General features: G+C 44.8%; 1 protein-coding gene across 2 annotated transcripts in view; it reads left to right on the forward strand.

Annotated features, from left to right (window-relative positions):
• Positions 1 to 977: 977 nt before the first annotated feature.
• LOC124147610 (sucrase-isomaltase, intestinal-like) overlaps positions 978 to 21,288 on the forward strand; it is an 85,166-nt gene continuing 64,855 nt past the window's right edge. For both annotated transcript variants that reach the window (XM_048400575.1, XM_048400574.1), the window contains exons 1-6: positions 978 to 2,316; positions 8,721 to 8,869; positions 10,420 to 10,591; positions 16,254 to 16,347; positions 17,011 to 17,123; positions 18,516 to 18,641. In XM_048400575.1, the coding sequence (XP_048256532.1) occupies positions 1,879 to 2,316; positions 8,721 to 8,869; positions 10,420 to 10,591; positions 16,254 to 16,347; positions 17,011 to 17,123; positions 18,516 to 18,641 (1,092 nt within the window). In that variant the 5' untranslated portion in view covers positions 978 to 1,878. The remainder of the gene's footprint in view (positions 2,317 to 8,720; positions 8,870 to 10,419; positions 10,592 to 16,253; positions 16,348 to 17,010; positions 17,124 to 18,515; positions 18,642 to 21,288) is intronic.

A 21,288-nucleotide genomic window follows, 5' to 3' on the forward strand; every position in this document is an offset into this window, starting at 1 on the left:
TTAAGCCCTTTGATATTTCGGGTATAACGAATAACAAATGATATCGTTACATCAGGACATCGGCATAACGCACAAGCAGGACTTCGACATTAATAATGGAAAACCGACCCATGAAGATCCGGGATAGAATAGGTCTTCGGCAACCCATGTTTATTGTAAAAGGCGACTGACGGGAATGGGCTCGCTGACTTGGTTGATTCACGTCATCGTATCCCAATAGCCTGGATCGATGCTCATATCAATCACTGGATTGTCTGGTCCAGAGTCGATTATTTACAGACCGCCGTCATATAGATGGAATAGTGCGCTTTGCTGAGCGCTGCGTCAAACAAATAATGAAAGACCGTACAAACGCAGGTAAGAATGAAAGTTCTTCATATGTATATATCACGGCGTGTCTGTTTGATGTGGGAGGAAAGCCCGAAGTGAAGCTGTTCTGGGACTTACCCCTATGGTGAAACCCACGAACACGGGCATGGTGCTGACATACCTGAAAACGTAATCAGACTGAATCTCGAATTTTAACCCATGATCACAATGTTGTGGTCATCCTGAAGGTCAGTTTAATAAAAGTCCTATTTAGCTGTACGTGGCTGTAGCTGCAGTTCAGGTGGAATCAAAAATTAATATTTCTCTGTACGTATGTGTCATGCCTATCTTGCTTTAGACATGCCTGTCGGGTAAAGGTAGAAATGCATATTGATTCTGCTTCTAGTCTATTCTGTAGGGTTTGTTTGTTTGTTGTTGATGAAAGCCGCATTCAGCAATATTCCAACTGTATGACAACGACTTATAAATAATGGAGTCTTGACCAAATAAACCAGGGGCTGACGATCAACACCGTCGGGGTAAGGTGACACGTGATCAAGCAAGTCAACTAGCCCGTCCACCCGATCCATCAAATCGTCACGACCAGTACAGGTTCTGGGGATCTGTTCTAACCAGGATTCTGCACGGGGATATTTTGTGGGTACTTTACGGCACAAGTGAAGGTGTGTTCATGTCAGCTGAGACGGACGCACGACAGATCCTGTTTATGAAGCAGCTCGTCACCCGCGAACATCCTCCAGTAGTGTATAATGTGTTGTTATTCTGGGAAGTACTACGCCGAACCTGTGTACGTTTACAACATGTACATAGCTCTCTGTTACCAAGTGTCAACATGTGTGTCAAGGTGACACGCCGGGGAGATATGCAGGGGGTCCAAAGCAGCGTATAACGTGGCTTTTTGTTACATGTAAAGTTTATAATAGGACAAACAATGAACGAGATGTGCCCGTGAACACGTGCTAGTACAATATTTGTCTTGTGTCCGTTTACTATGCTGACCTGACGCCCTCGTCCTTTCAAGTTTACCGAGTTGCTGTCTGGTTACGTGGTGAAAATTTGCTCTGGATTCTGACCTGAACGACTTTCAAGTCTTGTCTCGAAACGGTGCTTCTACAAAAAAGTTCGGGCCTGTCTTTGGGGGGCTATATCTATAGCCTCTGTCAGAACAACCCTCTGTTTCACCTGACACGTCGGTCTGGTCCAGACTCGATTATTTACAGACCGCCGTCATATAGCTGGAATATTGCTGAGTGCGGCGTTAAACAACCAACCAACCAACCAACCAACCTGGGACGTCGACAAGCTTTCACTCGGTGGAGCACTGCTTGAGAACTACACTGGAGAATCTGATAGAGGTGTCGCTGCTCTCACAGCACTGTCGTGTACCTGTGATAAGTACATCAGTTACATACACCGAGAGACGGGGCGGTGTGGGTCAGACGGGAGTGCAGACATGTGAATCAGAATCAGATTTATAGAGAACGTGTTTATTCCTCCGGGTTGAAAGACACTTGTGAAAACTTGTGACTCGTCAGCCTATAAGACATCATGACTAATCTCAGCAAAAAGCGTATTGTCATCATTTTATCTATTATAGTGGTTGCAGTTGCAATTATAGCACCCACGGCATACTATCTCACCCGTCCTACCGACTCAGGGAGTAAGGATTCAGGAGGAGGAGGAGGGGTCCCCACGAATCCCGAGGCCCAGCGTCTGGACTGTTACCCCGAGGCGGAGAGTGGTCTTGAGTCGGTGACGAGGGAGAGCTGTGAGGCCAGGAACTGTATCTACGCTGGGCCGGGTCAGGCGGGACCCCCCTGCCACTTCCCTCTGGAGGGGTACGGGTATACGGTGACGGGGACTGAGGACACCCCCCTGGGGTTCAAGGCGTTCCTGACACAGAAGGGGAAAGCCCCTTTCGGAGGGGACATCAGTTCGATTGTATTTGAAGTAGAAATGCGGCATGATGATATTCTTAGGTTCACGGTAAGTAGCAAATAGGTGTTGAGTTTTTACAAGTGTGTACATGATTTGTGAAAATGACATATGTAAAGTGTCAGAATAGATCTCCAACACCCCAATCTTGTGGCAATACATGGCAAATTTGAAGATCGGGTGGGTACAATGTACGAACTGTTTGAGTGCCGTCGTGCTCAACGACATGGCTTGTCACAGAATGGCTGAAATACAGCCGATGTAACTTAAAATTCTAAGTCACACACTCAACGACGTGACCGTTGATTATGCCGTCCGTCCCCACCAGTGACCCATGTTGTACAGGCCGCCATGATGGAGCTGGACTACAGCTGACTGTGTCGTTGATCTCTACTTGCCACCCTCAGATAAGGCCGCCTACCATTTCCACATCAGTTCCACACGTTGAAGTAAAGGGGTGCATGGGTGGCCCAGTCGTCTAAGGCGCCGCGATTCGCTGTGCAGAGTTGCGTCCCTTGGGCACGCCAGAAACCTATGATTTGGGGTTCGAATCCCAGTTCGCCCCGATTTTGTTTCTTGGTTTGTCAGCACCTTACCCATGCTCGTGGGTTTCATCGAAGTGGTAAAGGTTTGAGACCTGCATCACTTCGGGTTTTCCTCCCACATTAAGCTGACATTAAGCTGATATCACTTGAATACTGTTAAAAGCGGCGTTAAACCAAACTCACTCACTCACGTTGTAGTGTAGTGAGTAAGTTGGGTTTAACGCCGCTTTTAACAGCTTAACGTGGGAGGAAAGCCCGAAGTGATGCAGGTCTTAGACGTTAAACACTTCGGTGAAACCCACGAGCACGGGTATGGTGGTGACAAACATAGAAACATAATTGGGGCGAACCGGGATTCGAACGCACAATCGTAGGATTCTGGCGTGCCCAAGGGACGCAACTCTGCACAGCGGATCGCGGCGCCTTAGACGACTGGGCCACCCGTGCCCCCACGTTGTAGTATAACCAAAGCGTCGTTAAAACAAACACACTCACTCACCCTTTTGACCATATTTCCATGTGTAAGATGATGTGACGAGTTGTCTCAACCCCTTGAAATGTGTCAGTGTTTAATAGATTGTGTATTGCACGTTTACTGTCTCTGTAACTGTGCCAGCACATTTCCGACATGACTGTGTCGGTAGGCTTGCTCCGACTGTCCCGCAACAGATGAATGGGGTGGCTTGATATATGCATGTCTCTGCTTCGGGCATGCGTGCTGATTTACGTGGGACAAAGCCACATTCAACATACGCGACGAGTAACCAACAGAATATGAATATATGCAAGGCAATAAGGCAAGGGAGCTATGTGAATGGGCCGCTATGCGCGGGTTAGTTCATGAGGTCCGCTCTGGAATTCTGAAAGCGAAATGCCAGCTGCCCCCACCCGGAATGTGGATTGGTCGGTTCCTTTGTAGTCGTCGTCGTGATGCAGTTGAAACAATGCCGGTGAGGTGAAATGGGGTTTAACGTCGCGTTCAAGATTGTGCATGCACGTGTGTGTGTGTCTGCTTGTTCCAGCCCAGACTGATGACGATTTTAAAGTGCTTGCCCACTGAGATACCATGCCGCAGTTTAACATGAATACCCTACTCAGACACAGTATACTGACTCCGAGCTGACCAGTCCTTGTTTTAGCCCCTTAATGCCGAGCGCCAGGCAGGGTAACAAGTACTATTATAACGTCTTTTGGTACGACGCGGCCGGGGATCGAACCCAAGACCTTCCGCTCTCCGGGCGGACGCTCTAACACTAGACCACAGTGGCGGTCGAAACATATATCCTACTCACGCACGAAGTAGGACTGGTTGATAGTTTGAACGTATAGTAATATCATATCTGTATGTGTGCCGCGATGCACGTGAACAAATACAATACTTGTACATATCAACTACAATATCCCCATTGGATTCCGGAGGATAGAATTAGTCCCTTGTCTGAGGCGACTTAATGGATCGGGGGTCAGGCTCCGTGACGTGGCTGATATAGCACACGTGTGTTTTCGTACCCCGATGACGTGGATAGTTGCTCACAATATCAGTCACCAGATTGTCTGGTCTGGATTCGATTATACACAGGCCGCCGTCATATCGCTGAAATATTTTGCTGAAGTCAGCATTTAACAACAAGAACACATACAATCCATGTAACGCATCCATAATATGGATAATGTGTGTGAGCAGGACCTCCGGAGCGCCACGCCGCCATATCTGCTGATGTTTTCTAGGTAGATAATGTTAGACCCGCGAAGATCCGGGTAGAATAGCAACCAATGCTTGCTGTCAAACGCAACTATATTTGTCGTAAGAGGCGATTAACGGGATCGGATGGTCAGGCGCGCTGACGTGGTCATCGTATCCCAACTACATAGGTCGATTCTCACGATGTCAATCACTGGATTGTCTGGTCCAGACTCGATTATTTACAAACCGCCGTCATATAGCTGGAGTGCGACGTTAAACAACAAACAAACAAATAAATCAGACACGGAGTGCCTGTATTTGCAGGACATCTATCATGCTCAGCGCCAAACTATACCAAACAAGAGATAATGCTTAGTAACTCCTTACAAGCGAGCAAGTAGTTCCCTCGTGTCAATGCCAACCAGACTACTATTTACATTGAGAGCTCGGACTCTCCGTGCACAGCTGGAATCGTAAATCATGGACGGCACTGTCACAGTTTATTTGACTTTGCACTTTCAGTGCGATATATTCTCTCTACTCACATTCCCGTTCAGGGAAAGTTGTCAGTGGTATTTTGAAATACTATTTTCTATCTGTGGTGGGACTCCGACAGGGTTTATGCATGTGTGGAGTTCTCGGAATTAATGCGGTGATTGTGGATGTGGTGACGCTAACACCAGGAGGGCCATTCGTGAGGGAGTGGGGACGAATGTAGAAAGATCCGTAGGTGTAGCAGGACCCGACCCGTGGAGATCCGGGTTAGAAAAGGTCATCAGCAACCCATGTTTGCCGTAGGTGGCGACTAACGGGATCGGGTGGTCAGGCTCGCTGACTTTGTAGATGCATGCGTGTATCGATGTTCATGATATCATCCCTGGATTTTCTGGTTCAAACTCGCTTATTTACAAATCGCCATCATATAGCTGGAATATTGCTTGGTGCTGCGTTAAACAACAAACGAACAAAGTAGGACCCAAGTGCCCCATGTCTTATAGTGCTTGTCCACTGAGATACCATACAGCAGTTAAAGATATTCACCCGACTCAGACTCAGTATACTGCCTCCTAACTGACCAGTACTTGTTTTATCCTCTAAATACCGAGCAGGGAAACAACAAGTAACATTCAAATAACGCCTTTATGTATGGCACGGCCAGGAATCGAAATCACCGACCTTTCGCTCTCCGGGCAGACGCCCTGTCCACTAGACCACTTTCACAGTTAATAAATATACACGATGAACCTTTTGTTGATACAAGGCGACATGATAACAGAGGAGCGTCAGGGGACACCGCCTTCTGAGAGACCAATCGAACACTTAGGTGAATAAAATATATGAAATTGTAGTTTGCCTCGGGTCATATAATTATATTTTGCATCAGGTCATATAATTATATTTTGCATCAGGTCATATCATTATAGTTTGCCTCAGGTCATATAATTATATTTGAATCAGGTCATATAATTATAGTTTGCCTCAGGTCATATAAATATATTTTGCATCAGGTCATATAATTATATTATGCATCAGGTCATATAATTATAGTTTGCCTCAGGTCATATAATTATATGTGCATCAGGTCATATAAATATAGTTTGCCTCAGGTCATATAATTAGAGTTTGCCTCAGGTCATATAATTAGAGTTTGCATCAGGTCATATAATTAGAGTTTGCCTCAGGTCATATAATTAGAGTTTGCATCAGGTCACACAACAATCAGAATATAATAATTGTTTCCTGGACCTGCTCTCCACACCCCATGTCCTAGTTGTCAATTAGTTGTTGTGCTGCCTGTCAAACAACAGAATTGTATGCCTTAAAGCAGAACCAATAGCAATGATCGGTACTTAATAACGGTTACTGCACTAAATAACGTGAAACCAAGTTAAAAATATATATACCCGCACTTGAAATATATGTCCCAGGATGCTGCCGATAACCCACATGTTGAAGCCTCACATAAAGTAAGTACAGGGCCCATGTGTGATGTTTTGTCCTAAGTAACGCAGGATCTTTATGAGTCAGGGTCGCTGTGCCGACCAACATCATACAACAACTACTGATAATGATATCACCATGACAACATATGCACCTTCACTTTCGTATCTTAGAGGCGATAGTCTCACGATACATTGTTTAAGGAAGAGCGTGTGGTCTCTTTAGCATTGATTGGTCATTAAGTTGTCCAATTGTCTGAGGCGCCGCAATTCGCTATGCCTACACCTTCGTAAGAGCTGATCGAGGGTCGGGTCACTGCATTGCGTGACGGGACAGCCTGTGTGTCATCCATCTTCCTAAGGGCAAGGAGTTAACTGACTAGTGGAAACTGGACTTTTGAAATTAGATAACTCCCTTGCCTCGGGAAGATACGTTTCATCGTGCCCCGATTGTGCGGATCGGTCACCAAGCCCGCAACAATCGATTAGTCAGATTCGATTATGTTTTTTTTTTTTTTGTGTAACGCCGCACTCAGCAATATTCCATACAGCTATATGACGGTAGAAGCGAGTGCGTAAAATGGGACCACAATAAAGTTGTGATGCGGCTATATATGCTTGCTTGCTTCAAATTCGCTCAAAACTATCCGTTTCAATGGTGTAGTGGGTAGAGCGTCTGCCCGGAGAGCGGAAGGTCTGGAGTTCGTTCTCCTGGCCGCTTTACACCAAACCACGTTACAAGGTGGTACCCTGCTTGTCACCCCACATCATGCCGCCCCCACGTTGCTGTATGACTGCGGCGGTGGCGTAGCATAGTGGTTAAAGCGTTCGCTCGTCACGCCCCCATGGGTACAATGTGTGAAGGCCATTTCTTAATTGTGCCCCCTGGCTTGATATTGCTAAAAGCGGCGTAAAACCATACTCATTCACCGCTATATGACTGAAATAATCTTGAACGCGACGATAAACCCCATTTCACCTCACCTCATTCAAAACATAGGTAAAATACAAAACAATTTGCACGTACTGCCGTACACAGCTGTTACGTAGATTTACACGTTCACCCTATCTGTCGACATCGTCATGTCGGGGAATGCCAGCTATGTGTAGATATTACTCGGGAACATTTATTGTGCTGAGTAGCAATTGCAAGCTGTGGTTTCGCATTAACCCACAATAACTTTGGCAATAGACTATACTCGATATGTATGCTTGTGACCCAAATCAGCACCGAAATCCGCCAATCTGTTTACCCGACGTGACAGTCATAAGTGACGTTGTTTTTCATGCGATGGGTTATCGCTACTCAAACAACCCCTCGTGTCGACACGGGGCGGTGGTGGGTTTGATTTGAACAGAGTTACCGACACAAGCCCCCTGACATGTCTTCGTACGTTTACAGTGTGTAAGTTATATATATATGGTTAGGTTCGGTTACAAAGTTGATTTTATGTCCAAACGTACCTTTAGTTATCAAGGATATACTATCTACATATTAGTATCTTACTACCTGGGGCCCGTTCAGCACCAGACCGTTTCGCAATACCACACTGAAATATTGCTGTTGCGGCGCTGAACAAAAGAAATAATATTTACAATGCTTTCAGTGAATGCGGGGACATACGTGCTCATGGTAAACGTCTAAGGCCTTATCACATCGGACTTCCTCCCACATTAAGCTGACACGCCATGATATAACTGGAATACTGTTCAAAGCGGCGTTAACCCAAGCTCATTCACTCACTCACAACTGTGAATTCGAGTCCATCATATTAGTGAGTAAGTATGGTTTTACGCCGCTTTTAGCAATATTCCAGCAATATCACGGCGGAGGACACCCGAAATGGTCTTCACACATTGTACCTATGTCGGGGGGTCTTCGGCGTGACGAGCGAACTCATCATATTAAAGATGTTCCTTTTGTTCCAAACCAATACCATATACCTCATGTCTGTTTGTTGGTTTGTTTGTTTGTTTATCGCCGCACTCAGCAATATTCCACCTATATGGCGGAGGTCTGAAACATAATCGAATCTGGACCAGAACATCTGGAGTCATGAACATCGATCCACGCAATCAAGATACGATGATATGCCTCAGCCAAGACAGCGAGCCTGACCACCCGATCCAGTTACTCGTTTCTTACGACAAGCATAGTCGCCTTTCATGGCAAGCACGGGTTGTTTCAGACATATTCTACCCCGGATCTTCACGAGTCATATATCCCAAGTGACAGGAACTCAATGGCTACGGGTTATATATATGTATATACTTCCGTTTTATCAGATCGATGACCCAAACTCTTCCCGCTACAAGGTCCCGATGAAGCTCAACCTGGGGTCCACCAAGGCGTCAGACGCCAAGTACAACGTGGTCATCACAAACAGAGATACCTTCGCCTTCCAAGTCACCAGGAAGGCGACAGGCAAAGTCATGTGAGTCAGCGACCTTTGTACAGTATACAATAAACAAATGTATTACAAAATTCACTAGGTTTACAAATCAATTACTGCACAGCAATGACAATGACAGTGCACATTGTGGAAGTACAATATTCAATGGCAGTATATAATATGATGGCAGTGGTCAGGATCAAACATAGAAATACAGTGGTGATAATAATATATTCACACAGCGGCGACAGTGGTCAAGCTTCAAAAGTGGGCCTAGGCTAGAATTCCAGGGTGATAAGTGATCTTCACACGAAAGCTGGTCTTGCTTTATATTCAGATGAATATATGTGATGCAATGTGTCAGAGATGATGCCTTCGTTCTCTTATATAACCCCCCAAAACCTTCCTGAATTTTCCCTAACTCTCCCAAACAGTCCACTCTGTTCCGGAAGTTTACACATCACACCAGCATCTAAATATAGTAACTTCCTCACCACTGCTTACATTAAATAGTACTATATTCTTGATAACAAGGCATTGTTCAAATACAATGCAACGGACTTCTACTGAATCTCGGGGGCACGGGTGGCCCAGTCGTCTAAGGCGCCGCTATTCGCTGTGCAGACTTGCGTCCCTTGGGCACGCCAGAAACCTATGATTGTGGGTTCGAATCCCGATTATGTTTCTAGGTTTGTCAGCACCATACCCGTGCTCGTGGGTTTCACCGAAGTGGTAACACTTCGGGCTGTCCCCCCACATTAAGCTGACACGCCATGATATAACTGGAATACTGTTAAAAGCGGTGTTAAACCCAACTCACTCACTCTACTGAATCTCAACAGAGACAATGTAATACAGTTTCAATCATTGTTTAACAATATATCACCCTCCCATATAACACCTTGACATTGTGTATCAGTCAACATCGACGCGTCAGCTTTGTTGAGAGTGAGTGAGTGATTTTGGTTTTTTACCTGCAATGTTCCACATTAATACAACACGGGAAATTAACAATGGGCTTCAGTAAGTTTACCCGTGTAGGGAGTCGAACCCGGGCCGTCGGGTGACGGGCGAACACCTTAACTACTTGGCTACCTCGCCTCTAGTTTTATGGAGAATATATCATGCATTCAGTGAAGTCTTATTCAAAGGGAACTGGTATTACGATCATTTTAAGTCGATTCAATCAGATATACACTGACTACATATTAGCATGTTCTCGCTTCATGCATCATTCGAATCCCGACATGGGTACAATGTGTGAAGCCAATTTCCGTTGTTCCCCGCCGGAGTATTGCTAAAAGCGGCGTAAAACCATACTCACTCACTCACTCACTCACTCACTCACTCACTCACTCACTTCATGCATCATGTATGAAGTAAATTTGATATATAATCAACAGAACAAAACACACAACTGTAATGTAAACATTTACTTCTTATGCATACACAAACAGACATATATTCCATCCCGTCTATACTCGTCCACAATATTAGGTGTCCAGCCAAATAAGGTCCGGATTCACAGTACTCTTTTCAAGCGGTGTGCTTATATCGTCGCCAATATCACTGTTGTATCTACTATTCCTCAGCTGGGACACGGGTGTCGGGGGATTGACGTTCTCGGACCAGTTTCTGCAGATCGCCACGCGCCTCCCGTCGGACAAAGTGTATGGACTAGGCGAGAACCAGCACAAGTCCTTCAAACATGACCTCACCAAAACATGGCCGATGTGGTCACGTGATCAGCCTCCTTGGCAGACAGTACGTTTTGCATTGTGTTTCTTGTTATCAGTAAGCCATGAGTCAGTAAATGATTCGCAAAAATGTTTTCCATATTAAAATTTTCGTAATCATTGTTCTGTTAAAATTCGCTAAAAATATCTGATTTATTTGCTTAATAAAAATAAAATGAAGCTATCCTATTTATTCAAGGCGCGTTCTATACAAGTCCAGTTCAACTTTATGGTGTGTGCGGGCACTTATCTTTGTCGAGTGTTGTACCACATCTGACTTACTCATTGTCTGATTTATCCCTGTCCCGTGATGCACCGCATCTGAATTATCCACGCACCTAATCTGATTTATCCCTGTCCCGTATTGCACCGCATCTGAATTATCCATGCACCTAATCTGATTTATCCCTGTCCCGTATTGCACCTGATCGGAATTATCCATGCACCTAATCTGATTTATCCCTGTCCCGTAGTGCACCGCATCTGATTTATCCATGCACCTAATCTGATTTATCCCTGTCCCGTATTGCACCGCATCTGAATTATCCATGCACCTAATCTGATTTATCCCTGTCCCGTATTGCACCTGATCGGAATTATCCATGCACCTAATCTGATTTATCCCTGTCCCGTATTGCACCGCATCTGATTTATCCACGCACCTAATCTGATTTATCCCTGTCCCGTATTGCACCGCATCTGAATTATCCATGCACCTAATCTGATTAATCCCTGTACCGTATTGCACCGCATCTGAATTATCCATGCACCTAATCTGATTTATCCCTGTCCCGTATTGCACCGCATCTGAATTATCCATGCACCTAATCTGATTTATCCCTGTCCCGTAGTGCACCGCATCTGATTTATCCATGCACCTAATCTGATTTATCCCTGTCCCGTATTGCACCGCATCTGAATTATCCATGCACCTAATCTGATTTATCCCTGTCCCGTATTGCACCGCATCTGATTTATCCATGCACCTGATCTGATTTATCCCTGTCCCGTATTGCACCGCATCTGATATATCCATGCACCTAATCTGATTTACCGGTGTCCCGTGATACACCGCATCGGAATTGTCCATGCACCTAATCTGATTTATCCCTGTCCCGTATTGCACAGCATCTGAATTATCCATGCACCTGATCTGATTTACCCATGTCCTTTGATGCACCACATCTGATTTATCCATGCACCTAATCTGATTTATCCCTGTCCCGTATTGCACCGCATCTGATTTATCCATGCACCTAATCTGATTTATCCCTGTCCCGTATTGCACCGCATCTGAATTATCCATGCACCTAATCTGATTTATCCCTGTCCCGTATTGCACCGCATCTGATTAATCCATGCACCTAATCTGATTTATCCCTGTCCCGTATTGCACCGCATCTGATATATCCATGCACCTGATCTGATTTATCCCTGTCCCGTATTGCACCGCATCTGAATTATCCATGCACCTAATCTGATTTATCCCTGTCCCGTATTGCACCGCATGTGATTTATCCATGCACCTAATCTGATTTATCCCTGTCCCGTATTGCACCGCATCTGAATTATCCATGCACCTGATCTGACTTACCCATGTCCCTTGATGCACCGCATCGGAATTGTCCACGCACCTAATCTGATTTACCCATGTCCTTTGATGCACCGCATCTGAATTATCCATGCACCTAATCTGATTTATCCCTGTCCCGTAGTGCACCGCATCTGATTTATCCATGCACCTAATCTGATTTATCCCTGTCCCGTATTGCACCTGATCTGAATTATCCATGCACCTAATCTGATTTATCCCTGTCCCGTAGTGCACCGCATCTGATTTATCCATGCACCTAATCTGATTGATCCCTGTCCCGTATTGCACCGCATCTGAATTATCCATGCACCTAATCTGATTTATCCCTGTCCCGTATTGCACCGCATCTGATATATCCATGCACCTAATCTGATTTACCCATGTCCCGTGATACACCGCATCGGAATTGTCCATGCACCTAATCTGATTTATCCCTGTCCCGTATTGCACAGCATCTGAATTATCCATGCACCTAATCTGATTTATTCCTGTCCCGTATTGCACACATCGGAATTATCCATGCACCTAATCTGATTTACCCATGTCCTTTGATGCACCACATCTGATTTATCCATGCACCTAATCTGATTTATCCCTGTCCCGTATTGCACCGCATCTGATTTATCCATGCACCTAATCTGATTTATCCCTGTCCCGTATTGCACCGCATCTGAATTATCCATGCACCTAATCTGATTTATCCCTGTCCCGTATTGCACCGCATCTGATTTATCCATGCACCTAATCTGATTTATCCCTGTCCCGTATTGCACCGCATCTGATTTATCCATGCACCTGATCTTATTTATCCCTGTCCCGTATTGCACCGCATCTGAATTATCCATGCACCAAATCTGATTTATCCCTGTCCCGTATTGCACCTGATCGGAATTATCCATGCACCTAATCTGATTTACCCATGTCCTTTGATGCACCACATCTGATATATCCATGCACCTAATCTGATTTACCCATGTCCCGTGATACACCGCATCGGAATTGTCCACGCACCTGATCTGATTTACCCATGTCCTTTGATGCACCGCATCTGATTTATCCATGCACCTAATCTGACTTACCCATGTCCCGTGATGCACCGCGTCTGAATTATCCACGCACCTAATCTGATTTACCCATGTCCTTTGATGCACCACATCTGATTTATCCATGCACCTAATCTGATTTATCCCTGTCCCGTATTGCACCGCATCTGATATATCCATGCACCTAATCTGATTTATCCCTGTCCCGTAGTGCACCGCATCTGATTTATCCATGCACCTAATCTGATTTATCCCTGTCCCGTATTGCACCGCATCTGAATTATCCATGCACCTAATCTGATTTATCCCTGTCCCGTATTGCACCGCATCTGATTTATCCATGCACCTGATCTGATTTATCCCTGTCCCGTATTGCACCGCATCTGATATATCCATGCACCTAATCTGATTTATCCCTGTCCCGTATTGCACCGCATCTGATTAATCCATGCACCTAATCTGATTTATCCCTGTCCCGTATTGCACCGCATCTGATTTATCCATGCACCTGATCTGATTTATCCCTGTCCCGTATTGCACCGCATCTGAATTATCCATGCACCTAATCTGATTTATCCCTGTCCCGTATTGCACCGCATGTGATTTATCCATGCACCTAATCTGATTTATCCCTGTCCCGTATTGCACCGCATCTGAATTATCCATGCACCTGATCTGACTTACCCATGTCCCTTGATGCACCGCATCGGAATTGTCCACGCACCTAATCTGATTTACCCATGTCCTTTGATGCACCGCATCTGAATTATCCATGCACCTAATCTGATTTATCCCTGTCCCGTAGTGCACCGCATCTGATTTATCCATGCACCTAATCTGATTTATCCCTGTCCCGTATTGCACCTGATCTGAATTATCCATGCACCTAATCTGATTTATCCCTGTCCCGTAGTGCACCGCATCTGATTTATCCATGCACCTAATCTGATTGATCCCTGTCCCGTATTGCACCGCATCTGAATTATCCATGCACCTAATCTGATTTATCCCTGTCCCGTATTGCACCGCATCTGATTTATCCATGCACCTGATCTGATTTATCCCTGTCCCGTATTGCACCGCATCTGATATATCCATGCACCTAATCTGATTTACCCATGTCCCGTGATACACCGCATCGGAATTGTCCATGCACCTAATCTGATTTATCCCTGTCCCGTATTGCACAGCATCTGAATTATCCATGCACCTAATCTGATTTATTCCTGTCCCGTATTGCACACATCGGAATTATCCATGCACCTAATCTGATTTACCCATGTCCTTTGATGCACCACATCTGATTTATCCATGCACCTAATCTGATTTATCCCTGTCCCGTATTGCACCGCATCTGATTTATCCATGCACCTAATCTGATTTATCCCTGTCCCGTATTGCACCGCATCTGAATTATCCATGCACCTAATCTGATTTATCCCTGTCCCGTATTGCACCGCATCTGATTTATCCATGCACCTAATCTGATTTATCCCTGTCCCGTATTGCACCGCATCTGATTTATCCATGCACCTGATCTTATTTATCCCTGTCCCGTATTGCACCGCATCTGAATTATCCATGCACCAAATCTGATTTATCCCTGTCCCGTATTGCACCTGATCGGAATTATCCATGCACCTAATCTGATTTACCCATGTCCTTTGATGCACCACATCTGATATATCCATGCACCTAATCTGATTTATCCCTGTCCCGTATTGCACCACATCTGATATATCCATGCACCTAATCTGATTTACCCTTTTCCCGTGATGCACCGCATCGGAATTGTCCACGCACCTGATCTGATTTACCCATGTCCTTTGATGCACCGCATCTGAATTATCCACGCACCTAATCTGATTTATCCCTGTCCCGTATTGCACCGCATCTGATTTATCCATGCACCTAATCTGATTTACCCTTGTCCCGCGATGCACCGCATCTGAATTATCCATGCACCTGATCTGATTTACCCATGTCCTTTGATGCACCGCATCTAAATTATCCATGCACCTAATCTGATTTATCCCTGTCCCGTATTGCACCGCATCTGATATATCCATGCACCTAATCTGATTTACCCATGTCCCGTGATACACCGCATCGGAATTGTCCACGCACCTGATCTGATTTACCCATGTCCTTTGATGCACCGCATCTGATTTATCCATGCACCTAATCTGACTTACCCATGTCCCGTGATGCACCACGTCTGAATTATCCACGCACCTAATCTGATTTACCCATGTCCTTTGATGCACCACATCTGATTTATCCATGCACCTAATCTGATTTATCCCTGTCCCGTATTGCACCGCATCTGAATTATCCAAGCACCTTATCTGATTTACCCATGTCCCGTGATGCACCGCATCGGAATTGTCCACGCACCTGATCTGATTTACCCATGTCCCGTGATACACCGCATCGGAATTGTCCACGCACCTGATCTGATTTACCCATGTCCTTTGATGCACCGCATCTGATTTATCCATGCACCTAATCTGACTTACCCATGTCCCGTGATGCACCACGTCTGAATTATCCACGCACCTAATCTGATTTACCCATGTCCTTTGATGCACCGCATCTGATTTATCCATGCACCTAATCTGATTTATCCCTGTCCCGTATTGCACCGCATCTGAATTATCCAAGCACCTGATCTGATTTACCCATATCCCGTGATGCACCGCATCGGAATTGTCCACGCACCTGATCTGATTTACCCTTGTCCCGTGATGCACCGCATAGGAATTATCCACGCACCTAATCTGATTTACCCATGTCCTTTGATGCACCGCATGTGATTTATCCATGCACCTAATCTGATTTATCCCTGTCCCGTATTGCACCGCATCTGATATATCCATGCACCTAATCTGATTTACCCTTTTCCCGTGATGCACCGCATCGGAATTATCCAAGCACCTGATCTGATTTACCCATGTCCTTTGATGCACCGCATCTGATTAATCCATGCACCTAATCTGACTTACCCATGTCCCGTGATGCACCGCGTCTGATTTATTCTTGTGTTGCCCCAGTCCAATCTGTACGGCGTCCACCCCTTTTACATCTGCGTGGAGGATGACGACGGTAACTCTCATGGCGTCCTCTTGCTCAACAGCAATGCTCAAGGTACGTCACTTCCTGTCACAGGGAGACACGTCACTGTATATGCATGCAATTTGTACGTCATCCTACTCTTTCAGTAATATTCCAATTGACAAAATTAGCGCCGCCTTTGAGATCGACCATTCCATATTTGTGGAGGAAGGGGAGACACGAGCTTGGGGTTGTCAGATAAATAATTTTTTTCTAGAACACAGTGGAATAAATTTGTGTCAGGTTTTGCAACAACAACATTTTTTCGTTGCATGCGTCTTTCACCTATGCTAGGGGACAGTCGGGTAGCCTAGTGGTTAAAGCGTTCGCTCGTCACGCCGAAGACCCGGGTTCGATTCCCGAGATGGGTACAATGTGTGAAGCCCATTTCTGGAGTCCCCCGCCGTGATATTGCTGGAATATTGCCAAAAGCGACGTAAAACCAGTATTCACTGACTCGAATTCACCTATGCTGGATGCTGGAAATAAATGTTTTGTGGATAAATATTCGTCTCCTCCATTCAGATAAAAAAATGTCCGAAAAAACTAATTACTAATGGTGGGGCTGTATCTTCGGACGGCAGGTGTACCTCTTTTCAGGTAAGGTCGAATGGGACTTTGTAATAGAGCTCACTCCTAATGGTCTAAAATGTTCTGTTCAAATTCTATGATTTGTTGAAAGATTTATTAACACAGAGTACTCCTTCACTGAGTCGCCCAGTCTGACGTATCGCACGACTGGCGGCATTCTGGACTTCTATGTGTTCATGGGGAGCACGGCCAACAACGCGGTCCAGCAGTACACACAGGTAAGGCTAACGCAGACAGTCGGTTAGGTTACTGGCATATAGCTTGTACGAGGGCTGGTCAAACATTTCTAGGCCTGACTAATTTTCAAGTATGGGCCATAACAAAGTGAACTAGGCAATGCAGTACATTGTTTGAGTCGTTCATTGCAAGCGTATTTGGTCTGTTGATGGGGTTTGTACATCAATGACAGCCAGTTGAACGTGATAGGGGTCCAAATGGACACAGAAATGGAACAGAAGAATACCGAGCAGTCATCAAGTTTTTGACTTTAGAGAAAAGTACTCCCAAGAAATCCATGACCGCAAGTCACAACTGTATGGGGATACGTGCCCTAGCTATTCCACTGTTAAACCTTGGGCAGCTATGTTTAAGCCTGGGAGACATGCCTTGATGATGACCCTAGGTCTGGACGTCCCTCAACATCCATCAATGAAGATTCAGTCAAGGAGATATCTATACTGTCAGATAGGCGTATTACCATTGCAGAACTTGAATAAGACACAGGTCTAAGCCATGAATCCATTGAAACTATTATTCCTTAACATTTACAGATGAATAAGATATCTGCTCGTTTGGTGCCAGAAATTCTAAATTCTGATTATAAGGAAAAAAGAAGTGACATTGCCGGAGAAAATGTAGACCTAATTGAGGATGATTTCGTCATATTCAAAAAGAGATTAGTAACGGGTGATGAAACATGGGTCTACCAACATGATCCCGAATCAAAAGTCAAGCCATGGATTGGCACCATTCCACTTCTTTGGCACCAGGGAAACTCAAGTCTTCAAGGTCAGTGAGGAAAGTTATGGCTACTGTATTCTGGGATGCAAAGGGTGTGATCCTTGTTGATTCGAAGTGCTTCCTCACATGCCATACTCGCCAGACCTGGCACCAAGTGATTTCCACCTGTTTCCTAAACTGAAAGAACACTTTTCTTGAAAGCGCCATGACGACAACGATGACCCCAAAGCTGCCGTGAATGGGTTTTCCAGGGTGCCTTCAGAAAACCTCTTCCTAAATTGAATTGAAAATGTTCACTATCGATATGAGAGGCGTATTGAAAAGGAGGCAGATTATGTTGAAAAATAACATTAAAAACACTTTCACAATTGTTGGTTTGTTTGTTAGGCTTAGACCCTTTTGATCAGCCCTCGTACAGTGAACCTTGTTAGTATGGAATCAGTCTACATGCACGAGCCCCATCCGAGTCGTTCACCCGCATAATGTTGATATGGGTTGATGAAGTAGTTTAGGTACTTTACCCCTCTGGAGAAAACGTTTTATCGACGCCTTGTTAGGTGAACATTTCGTAGAGGAATCGTTAAGAATAATGACTTTGGTCATGATTCATAAATAACTAAAAATCCAAAACGGATTGCTCTCTACCACAGGTCATCGGCCGCCCCTTCATGCCCCCATACTGGGCTCTGGGGTTCCAGCTGTCTCGCTATGGTTACAATAACATCGCTAATCTCAAGAAAGCCGTGGAGAATACCCGGAGGTACAACATTCCTCACGTAAGTACTAGCAGAGGGTGATGTTGAATAACATATCAGAGAATACCAGGACGTACTACATACCTCACGTAAGTACTAGCAGAGGGTGATGTTGAATAACATACCAGAGAATACCAGGACGTACTACATTCCTCACGTAAGTACTAGCAGAGGGTGATGTTGAATAACATACCAGAGAATACCAGGACGTACTACATTCCTCACGTAAGTACTAGCAGAGGGTGATGTTGAATAACATACCAGAGAATACCCGGACGTACTACATTCCTCACGTAAGTACTAGCAGAGGGTGATGTTGAATAACATACCAGAGAATACCCGGACGTACTACATTCCTCACGTAAGTACTAGCAGAGGGTGATGTTGAATAACATACCAGAGAATACCCGGACGTACTACATTCCTCACGTAAGTACTAGCAGAGGGTGATGTTGAATAACATACCAGAGAATACCAGGACGTACTACATACCTCATGAATGTACTAGCAGAGGGTGATGTTGAATAACATACCAGAGAATACCAGGACGTACTACATACCTCACGTAAGTACTAGCAGAGGGTGATGTTGAATAACATACCAGAGAATACCAGGACGTACTACATACCTCACGTAAGTACTAGCAGAGGGTGATGTTGAATAACATATCAGAGAATACCAGGACGTACTACATACCTCATGAATGTACTAGCAGAGGGTGATGTTGAATAACATACCAGAGAATACCAGGACGTACTACATACCTCACGTAAGTACTAGCAGAGGGTGATGTTGAATAACATATCAGAGAATACCCGGAGGTACAACATTCCTCACGTAAGCACTAGCAGAGGGTGATGTTGAATAACATACCAGAGAATACCAGGACGTACTACATACCTCACGTAAGTACTAGCAGAGGGTGATGTTGAATAACATACCAGAGAATACCAGGACGTACTACATACCTCACGTAAGTACTAGCAGAGGGTGATGTTGAATAACATACCAGAGAATACCAGGACGTACTACATACCTCACGTAAGTACTAGCAGAGGGTGATGTTGAATAACATATCAGAGAATACCAGGACGTACTACATACCTCATGAATGTACTAGCAGAGGGTGATGTTGAATAACATACCAGAGAATACCAGGACATACTACATACCTCACGTAAGTACTAGCAGAGGGTGATGTTGAATAACATACCAGAGAATACCAGGACGTACTACATACCTCACGTAAGTACTAGCAGAGGGTGATGTTGAATAACATATCAGAGAATACCAGGACGTACTACATACCTCATGAATGTACTAGCAGAGGGTGATGTTGAATAACATACCAGAGAATACCAGGACATACTACATACCTCACGTAAGCACTAGCAGAGGGTGATGTTGAATAACATACCAGAGAATACCAGGACGTACTACATACCTCACGTAAGTACTAGCAGAGGGTGATGTTGAATAACATACCAGAGAATACCAGGACATACTACATACCTCACGTAAGTACTAGCAGAGGGTGATGTTGAATAACATACCAGAGAATACCAGGACGTACTACATACCTCACGTAAGTACTAGCAGAGGGTGATGTTGAATAACATACCAGAGAATACCAGGACGTACTACATACCTCACGTAAGTACTAGCAGAGGGTGATGTTGAATAACATACCAGAGAATACCAGGACATACTACATACCTCACGTAAGTACTAGCAGAGGGTGATGTTGAATAACATATCAGAGAATACCAGGACGTACTACATACCTCACGTAAGTACTAGCAGAGGGTGATGTTGAATAACATATCAGAGAATACCAGGACGTACTACATACCTCATGAATGTACTAGCAGAGGGTGATGTTGAATAACATACCAGAGAATACCAGGACGTACTACATACCTCACGTAAGTACTAGCAGAGGGTGATGTTGAATAACATACCAGAGAATACCAGGACGTACTACATACCTCACGTAAGTACTAGCAGAGGGTGATGTTGAATAACATACCAGAGAATACCAGGACGTACTACATACCTCACGTAAGTACTAGCAGAGGGTGATGTTGAATAACATACCAGAGAATACCAGGACGTACTACATACCTCACGTAAGTACTAGCAGAGGGTGATGTTGAATAACATACCAGAGAATACCAGGACGTACTACATACCTCACGTAAGTACTAGCAGAGGGTGATGTTGAATAACATACCAGAGAATACCAGGACGTACTACATACCTCATGAATGTACTAGCAGAGGGTGATGTTGAATAACATACCAGAGAATACCCGGACGTACTACATTCCTCACGTAAGTACTAGCAGAGGGTGATGTTGAATAACATACCAGAGAATACCAGGACGTACTACATACCTCATGAATGTACTAGCAGAGGGTGATGTTGAATAACATACCAGAGAATACCAGGACGTACTACATACCTCACGTAAGTACTAGCAGAGGGTGATGTTGAATAACATACCAGAGAATACCAGGACGTACTACATACCTCACGTAAGTACTAGCAGAGGGTGATGTTGAATAACATACCAGAGAATACCAGGACGTACTACATACCTCACGTAAGTACTAGCAGAGGGTGATGTTGAATAACATACCAGAGAATACCAGGACGTACTACATAC

Source organism: Haliotis rufescens, unplaced genomic scaffold (assembly GCF_023055435.1).
Source record: "Haliotis rufescens isolate VD_foot unplaced genomic scaffold, xgHalRufe1.0.p SCAF_2, whole genome shotgun sequence".
NCBI classification, from domain to species: Eukaryota; Metazoa; Mollusca; class Gastropoda; order Lepetellida; family Haliotidae; genus Haliotis; species Haliotis rufescens.